The following is a 9,458-nucleotide window of genomic DNA, read 5'->3' as shown; positions in this document are numbered from 1 at the left end:
AAGAGTGTATATCCAGACATTGTCGAGTGTGATCCAAAAATAACAACAACAAATCAGGTAGTAGCTGGAAAGAGAGGATAAAGAGTTTTGTTCTTCACGTCTTTTCCATTTTATCCATTAATCATGATATTGGTAATAGGAGACATTCAAATTTTCACAGTAGAAAATGCTTGGCCTGAAAATTATACCAAGATGCTAATGTTCTGAAACAAGAGAAAATAACAAGTATAATCCTATATTTAGGCAGCCTAAAAATAAAGCTGTTTTTTAAACACACACACACACACACACACACACACACACACACACTCTTTTCTCCCAAGACAATAGCTCAAAATCCACAGTCCACAGGATGCAAAACTCCTAGCTTCTTTATCTGGCATTTCTTTTCATCACTTACTTAATAGTAAGTGGCTTTTAAAAATTACCTTAAGAAAGCATAAACAGAAAGCAAAGTAGAGGCATGAAGGTTACCTATGAAACTAAACATGTGATGATAAGGACACCCTTTTCATTAAGGGTTTTCATCCACCCAACTCTTTCACCCACATGAGGCCCTGAGCACCTGAGGCAAGAGCCTGGCAGACCTCAGAACTCATGTTATCTCTAAAAGAAGAGTCTGAGATTCATAGATGTTAAGCCGTTTCCCTGGCTCCCACACTTGGATGCAAATGCATCAGCACTTGTCTCCAAACATTATCTTTAACTCCCAAGTCTATTCAGCTCCCATTAAGGGCAGTAACCTCCTCAGTTTATCCCCTGAAGTTCGAATTTTCAATAAAATGCCTTGCAGATAAAAGGGAAAGACATTCCCATGTACCTTCCAGGCAAACATCTTTCTGTGGGATAAGTAAATTTAAATTCATCTGGAGTTGTAAACCAGTTAATTGATTGAACTTAAATCTAAAGGGCTCAATCTTTTCTTTGCTTCAGTCTACTTCTGGGAAGTCTTACAGTTGATTACAGGATTGTTATTTTTTAATAGAAGAAAGATAATCCTGATGAGACAAGTTCTCCTTTTATTTGAAGCATAGCAAAGTGTAAAAAGAAAGTAGGGAATTCCTAGAGAAAGTGACAAATTGTGTCAAATTCTATAAGCACAGGCTATGATGGTGTGAGGGAGAGTTCTTTAGGCTAGACCCTACGAAGAATAATTTTATCTTTTCTAACACTGTTCCCCCTTCCCAGGAGAACAATCTATTGTTATATATTATATATAATTGATATATTTATACATGATATCATATAATTTGGTAATATATTATTCCAAAAAAGTAGTCATAAAAATATATATTATATGTTATAATTTGGAATATATCATTCCCAAACAGAAAACTAGTCAGACATATAATAAAGAAGGCAATTAATATTGAACAAGTAGAATCTTGCAGCTGGATATGGGTATTTGCATGATGTGTGAATAACTCAACTATATTCAACCCCTTTTACTAAAATATCTACATTTTATTTATTTTTATTAATAATTTTTATGAAATTACCATGAGATACACAGTTACAAATTTGTTCATGATTGAGTTTCGTCATACAATATTGCCACACCCATCCCTTCACCAGTGCACATTTCACACAACCAATGTCCCCAGTTCCCTCTGCCCCCCAAAAATGGCCTCTATAGTAGACTTTCTCTCTCTCTCTCTTTCTCTCTCCCCACAATGGAATACATGCAGCTGTTAGAAAAAAGCGAAGTCATGAAATTTTCTTGTACATGGGTGAATATGGAGAGTATTATGCTGAGTGAAATGAATCAGAGAAAGAGGGAGAGACATATCATGGTCGTACTTATTTGTGAGATATTTTTAAAAAGACAGTATGGTAATAATATCCAAAAACAATAGAGACAAGGGCCAGGAGAACCAATCCATGATAGAAAGCTTGCCACAAAGAAAGAGGAAGTACAGAGGGACAGAGAAGGGACCACTATGGCAATGATAGTTGGAAATGATCACTCTGAACAAGAACTGAGTGATGAAAAGAAGTAAAGCAATATGCATTTAGTACAGATATTGCAAACAATATCTACATTTTTTAACTGAACTCTGTCTTACTAACCTACAGAAACACTCTCTGGAGTGCTCCCTCACCGAGACAGAGGGCAACTATTGCACTCAGCTGGCCCAGATCCAGGCCCAGATCAGCGCCCTGGAGGAGCAGCTGCAGCAGGTCAGAACCGAGATGGAAGGCCAGAAGCTAGAGTATGACCAGTTGCTGGATATCAAGGTTCACTTGGAGAAAGAAATTGAGACCTATTGCCATCTGATAGATGGAGAAGATAGGTAAATACTGCTTCTATTAAAAAAAAACTATTTGTTTTAAGTTTGTTCAAGATTACTTGTAATTAGATTCAAAGTATCTATGATCTACATCATGTGTGATGTCCATTGTGCATGTAGAAATAATTGAACACTGATTTTTAGTCACTGTCTTTCCGTTTCTGCTTTAAAACTCAGACTGAAATCATTAATACCAGCTTTCTATTTTTATAGCTCTTGTGTCAAATCAAAAGGTTATGGAGGACCAGGAACTCAGATAAAAGGTAAATTTAAGCTGTGTTACGCAGTCACTGTTGATTATTTATGTTTCAAATAGCCAGTTAATTGTTTCTCCTCTCTGAATTTGATAAATGTTAACAGTGCATATGTGTTCGTTTAGAGTCAACTAAAGCCACCATGGTTAAAACAATTGTTGAAGAAATCGATCCTCGTGGCAAAGTTCTCTCAGCCAGAGTTCACACTCTGGAAGAGAAATCCACCAAAGTCAACAATGTGAAGATTGAGCAGAGAGTGCCTTCCTGAGTTCCAAAAGAATGACCAAGTTGAAGCTCAGTTCATAAATATGGGCCCTCTTTCTTTTCTTTTTTCTTTTTTTCTGCCTTTCTTCAATAAATGAAGAGAAACTATTTTAGAATAGCTGCATCTCTCTGGTTTTCTCTGTTGTGGTGTTTCAATAAAGATTCTTCCTGTTGCAAATTAACCTCTCTGCATTTTAATTATAGTCTCCCACCCCCATGAAAGGTAAATTCTGTTTTGTTTTGTTTTGTTTTTGTTTTTTTGGGGGGGGCCACACTCGTTGACTCTCAGGGGTTACTCCTGGCTATGCACTCAGAAATCACTTCTGGCTTAGTGGAACCATTTGAGACCCCGGGGGATCAAACCTCAGTCCATCCTAGGCTAGAGCTTGGAAGGCAGATAGATGCCTTACCTTTAGCGACTCTGCTCTGGCCTTATAAACTCTGTTTTTAATTTATTCTATTTAATTCTATGTTAATTCAAGTCTTCAATGTTAATCTTAGTCTTTACAAGTTAGGACTGAGTTTAATAGGCAAACTAGTTGGAATCTTTTTCATAGCTCTGTAAAATATTAAATCATCCTTTCTTGAATGACTACATACAAAAAGTACTGGTAATAAAAGTAAAACCATTACTAAAATCCAATTTCAAGGTGTGCATTCCTATTAGAGAGTAAATATGAAAGCATCCTAAATATAAAGAAAAATCTATAGTATACTTGAAGGGAAAAGAGAAAGATGCAAGGATTAGACAGAGTATGTGAAAATTTTTATAATGTTGGGCCACAAATTGAGCCTTAGCAAATTTAAGATAGCTGAGATCGTATCTGGTAACTTTCTGGTTACAAAAGTATGCAAGTAGAAATTAATAATAGGAGAAAACCTTTTTAATATGAAGAAATTAAACAACACACTCCTGAACAACTTAAGATGCAAATTAGTCAGAGAGAAACTCTAAAAAATCTGTGACAAATGAAAATATAAGATATCAAAGCTTACAGAATGATGCAATAGAAGGAACTAAACAGACTTATAACTAAGAACAGTTATAAGTGCCTACTTTAAGATTGAAAGTAGGGCCCGGAGAGATAGCACAGCAGCGTTTGCCTTGCAAGCAGCCGATCCAGGACCAAAGGTGGTTGGTTCGAATCCCGGTGTCCCATATGGTCCCCCGTGCCTGCCAGGAGCTATTTCTGAGCAGACAGCCAGGAGTAACCCCTAAGCACTGCCGGGTGTGACCCAAAAACAAAAACCAAAAAAAAAATTTGAAAGTAAATAATATAACCTATTAACAAAAGTCAGTCTTTCAAAAAGATAAAATTTGCATGGTTAGTTAGACTAGCCAAGAAAAAGGTGAGGTAGGACTCAACCCAATTAAATTATAAATAAAGAAGAAAATATTACAACTATTGTCATAAATGCAGTCTGAGAATACTTCACATAGTTATTTAAATAAATTGAATAATCTAGAAACATACAACCTATCAAGATTAGATCACACTGAGATAGAAACATCTAAACAAAACAATAATGAGTAAAGAGGCTGAATCAATGATTGAATCTCTCAACACAGAGAAGCCCAAATCACATAGTCTCAAAGGTGATTTCTACCATTTAAGTATGAATTAGCTTCAATCCTTTTCAAACTTCAAAGAAATAAATTCATTTTATAAGATCAACATTATTCTGATACCAAGATGAGACAAAGTTACTATAAGAAAAGATGATGAAAATACATTCAAAAGTCTTTGTGAAATTTACAAACCAAATTCAATAATAAAGGGAATGTAATAATGATTCAGTGTAGACAAATGAATAAATTTTAAACCACACTAACATAAAGAATAAAAATCATATTCGTCAAGGAAGAAAAATGTCTGGCCAATGTGTATAAGAAAAAGTGTTCTTCATCATATGTTAACAGAGAAATGCAAAGCAAAACAACAGTGAGATATCAGTACAAATGGCAAAAGAAATATTTTTAAAAGACTAGAAACAGTGTTGGAAGGAGGGGGATATACCTTCATATATTGCTGATGAGAGTGCTGTCTGGTTCAGCCTCTACAGAAAACTCTGTGGAAACTACTCAAAAAAATTAGAAATAAAACTCCATGTGATCCATAAATTTTAGTCCTTGGCATCTATCCCCAAAACAAAAAAGTAATTTTATTTGAAAAGATATACATACATCTATGTTCATTGTATCACTGTTTATAATAGTCAAGATATGAAAATAATTCAAATGCTCAAAATATGAGTGGATAAAAATGTAGTTGCATATATACATAATTTAATATTACAGAGCTATTAGCAAAGATGAAATCCTGCCTTTTGCTTGAATGGAACTAGACAGGGATCCTCAAACTTTTTAAAAATGGGAAGAGTTTACTATCCCACATTGGAGGGTTGAACTATAGTTAAAAAAAAAAAAAACTATGAACAAATTTCTATGCACACTACATTTATCTTATTTGGAAGTAAAAAAAAAAAGGAACAAACACAATATTTAAAATGAAGAACAAACCAACAAACTTACCAGTTTCTCTATGGGAACTATGGGCCCGCTTTTGGTGGGCCTTTGTTTCAGGCCTGAAAAAGAAAAAAAAGGGGAGTAGGAGAATGCAGTGTACATCTCACACAGTCACAGTGTGCTGATCACACTGACCAGAATGAGTTGGTTGCTAAGCAGGACAGCAGCAGAGGCACAAAAAAAAAAAAAAAAAAAGAAAAGAAAAGAAAAGAAAAAAAAAATCCAGCTGGCTGGATAAAAGTCCTCAGGGGGCCATAGTTTGAGGACCCCTGCACTAGAAAATACAACTTGGATGGAACTAAAAGTTACTACTTGGATGGAGTTAGAGGGATCATGTTAAACAAAATTAGTTGGGGGTGGGACAAATTTAGATGATTGCACTAAATATGGTATATAAAGAAACAAAGGAAAGAAATGGACAGTATCTAATAACAGAAATCCTTTGGACTTTGAATATAGAATATATATTTAATAATATATAGATTATAATATATAGTATATACTAGATATAATAATATATAAAATATAGAGGTTACCAAATGTGAGGTGGCAAGGAAGAAACAGACTCCAAGTAATATCAGGAGAGCAGTGGAGGGTCTTGGACACTCACAGTGGTCCTCAAACTATGGCCCGCGGGCCACATATTGTATCTGTATCTGTTTTGTTTCTTCATTGCAAAATAAGATATATGCAGTGTGCATAAGAATTCGTTCATAAGTTTTGTTTTTACTATAGTCAGACCCTCCAATGGTCTGAGGGACAGTGAACTGGCCCCCTGTTTAAAAAGTTTGAGGACCCCTGCAAGTACAGTAATTTTGAATACTATTATAAGCATGAACATAAACACTATTATAATCATGTTACCTCAACTACAATTGAAAATTAATATTGCCGTAATTAGAATTTGATAAAATTACACCCTCTTATGTCAAAAAAAAGCTCAACAAAATACTTACAGCTTCTCACAAAGTAGGGATCCCCCTGCTGAAGCCAAAGAAAAAGGTTTGAAGGCCAAGATATTATGCTAAAATGCATCTAAGGCTACACATACATAAACACACACACACACACACACACACACACACACACACACACAATCCACAGCTCACCTATCTTCAAGACTGAGAAGGCAGCCCAGGTACTCTCAGAATATCACCTCCAATAGAAGCCAGCTTGACAACCATCAAATTCCCTCCAACCATGAGTCAGCCATGAAGAAGATAGACAACAGCATATTTCTGTTTATTGTGGATGTCAAAGCCAACAAGCACCAACCAGATCAAACAAGCTGTGAAGAAGCTCGTGACATCAAGGTGGCCTAAGTCAACCACCTGATCAAACCTGATTGAAAGACGAAGACATGTTCAGCTGGTTCCTGGCTACAATGCCTAGGATGTTTCTAATAAAATTAGGATCAACTAAATTGAGTTCATCTGGTTAGTTATCAATACACATTTTTCACTGTCAAAAATTAATTATATAAGGACTTCCCCAAGATAACAAAGATAACATTAATATCATGGCTCAATTGTAAAAGACTTCATATCACAAACAAAAAACAAAAACTCTGATAATGAGTAATAAATGATCAGTACTAATCAATGAATAAATGATATAATAGGAGAAATATTAAGATTAAAGAGACAGTATATTTATATAATAAATATAATATAATATAAACAATTCTTATTATATAAATATAATATAATAAATTATATAAAAATAATACAAAAACTAAGTGAAATCAATTTCTAGTACATAAGAAAGAGTAAAATACTCTAAATATAAACTAAATCAAGGGTGTGAAAGATTTGTACACTGGAAACTGTAAAACATTGAAGAAAAATTAAATTACACAGAAAAAAATAGGGGCATCCTACGTCCATGGATTAGAATTAACATTATTAAAATGTCCATACTAATAAAAGAATCTCCAAATTCAACACAACCCCTATTTTACATAAATAGGAGAAAATCTCAAATTCATATGGAAGCCAAAAATGTCTTAAAAATCAAAGCAATTTTGACAAAGAACAAATCACACTTCCTGATTTCAAAATATAATACAGAGCTATAATAGTTTAAGCAATATGGGAGATATGTAAATGACCAAAAAGATACCATATATAATTCATCAATAGGAAAATACTAATAAAGACTGTAATAGTCACACCATTAAGATGTTTACAATGGAGGCCAGAGCAGTGGTGCAGCGGTAGGCAAGCATTTGCCTTGCATGTGACTGACCCAGGACAGACCACAGTTTGATCCCTGGCATCCCATATGGTCCCCCAAACCAGGAGCAATTTTTGAGCTCATAGCCAGGAGTAACCTCTGAGTATCACTAAGTGTGGCCTTAAAAAAAATAATAAGATGTAAAGGAATTAGACACCTTATGCCCTATATAAAGGAATATAAAATGGTACAACTATTATAGAAAACAGGCAGTTCCTCAAAATATTAAAAAATAGAATTACCATTATATATGGCAGTTCCACTACTCAAAGATTCTAAAGCAGAGTCTTGAAGAGATATTTTATCCTCAAAAATAAATAAATGTGGCATGCCTATATCATAGGAATATCATTCAATCTTTAAAAACAAGTCAATTCAAATATATGCTACTATACAAATGAACCTTGAGGATGTACGCTAAGTAAAATAAGTCTTCTTCAAAAAGTATCTTATTTTGTTTATATGCAATAAGAATAGCCAAAAAATCATAAAAATCTGATGTAAAATTATTGGTTTCCAGTTCCAGCAGTGCTGTGAAGACTTGACAGCTGCACACACACACACACACACACACACACACACACACACACACAACACACAACTGCCCCCACACCCAGGTTCACTGGTGGAATGTCTCGGGGATCTTTAGGGTCAAGGTGAGCTCCTCTCATCTTGTAATTCCAGAAGTCCCATCAATTACATCCATGATCTACACCAGCTATATCATGCGACATTTTTTTTTTGGCTTTGGGACTACATCCAGCAGCACTGAGGGGTTACTCCTCACTCTGCACTCAGAAATCACTCCTGGCAGTGCTCTGGGGACCATATGGGATGACAGAAATCAAACCCAGGTCAGCAAGGCAAACGCTCTACCCACTGTGCTATCGCTCCAGCCCCAAATATACTAAATTAGATGTGAAATTATCATTGAAGCCACCTAAGCTCAACAAACAAAACCAACTACAGAATGCTTAGCTAGCAATAAACTTGGTAAAGCTTCAGATAATGACACATTGACCCCATTGCAAGATCTGACAATTTTCACAGATTTTCTTTTACTAAAATATTTTTATTTTTAATAAATTTTATACATCCATTACCATTTATTTGTATCAAGAATATGAAGTAGGGGCCCGGAGAGAAAGCACAGCGGTGTTTGCCTTGCAAGCAGCCGATCCAGGACCAAAGGTGGTTGGTTCGAATCCCGGTGTCCCATATGGTCCCCCGTGCCTGCCAGGAGCTATTTCTGAGCAGACAGCCAGGAGTCACCCCCTGAGCACCGCCGGGTGTGGCCCAAAAACCAAAAAAAAAAAAAAAAAAGAATATGAAGTAAATTATTCATATTTGCCATGGGGCAAGGCTTGAGGGAGAGGGGTGGGAAATGGGACAATGGTAATGGGATTAATATTGGAACACTGAATGCCAGAAATAACTGTGTTAAATAACCTGACTTAAACACATAAAGCATTGTGCTTATTTTTTAATTAAAAATAAACAAATAAACAAACAAATAGGGGCCAGCGAGGTGGCGCAAGAGGAAGGTGTCTGCCTTACAAGCGCTAGCCAAGGAAGGACCGCGGTTCTATCCCCCGGCGTCACATATGGTCCCCCCAAGTCAGGGGCAATTTCTGAGCGCTTAGCCAGGAGTAACCCCTGAGCATCAAACGGGTGTGGCCCAAAAAACCAAAAAAAAATAATAATAATAATAAACAAATAAATAATTGTGATTTTCAGGAGTTAGGTGTGATAAAAATTGGATGCTATTCTTGGGTAGATAGATTGTTTTTAATTTTTCAAGATAAAAACTGATGTAGAGGGCTGGAGCAGTGGCGCAAGCCTTAAGGCATCTGCCTTGTGCACACTAGCCTAGGACAAACCTCGGTT

At 35.7% G+C, this 9,458-nt stretch overlaps 1 protein-coding gene across 1 annotated transcript in view; it reads left to right on the top strand.

Moving 5' to 3' along the window:
• The window catches only part of LOC126018141 (keratin, type I cytoskeletal 27), a 7,368-nt gene extending 4,555 nt beyond the window's left edge, over positions 1–2,813 (top strand). Inside the window, exons 6-8 of the mRNA XM_049780277.1 lie at positions 2,077–2,294; positions 2,505–2,554; positions 2,671–2,813. Coding sequence (XP_049636234.1) covers positions 2,077–2,294; positions 2,505–2,554; positions 2,671–2,813 — 411 coding nt within the window. The remainder of the gene's footprint in view (positions 1–2,076; positions 2,295–2,504; positions 2,555–2,670) is intronic.
• The last annotated feature ends 6,645 nt before the right edge of the window (positions 2,814–9,458 follow it).

This window comes from Suncus etruscus, chromosome 1 (assembly GCF_024139225.1).
Source record: "Suncus etruscus isolate mSunEtr1 chromosome 1, mSunEtr1.pri.cur, whole genome shotgun sequence".
Lineage (NCBI taxonomy): Eukaryota > Metazoa > Chordata > Mammalia > Eulipotyphla > Soricidae > Suncus > Suncus etruscus.
This window is presented reverse-complemented; position numbering and strand designations above follow the sequence as displayed.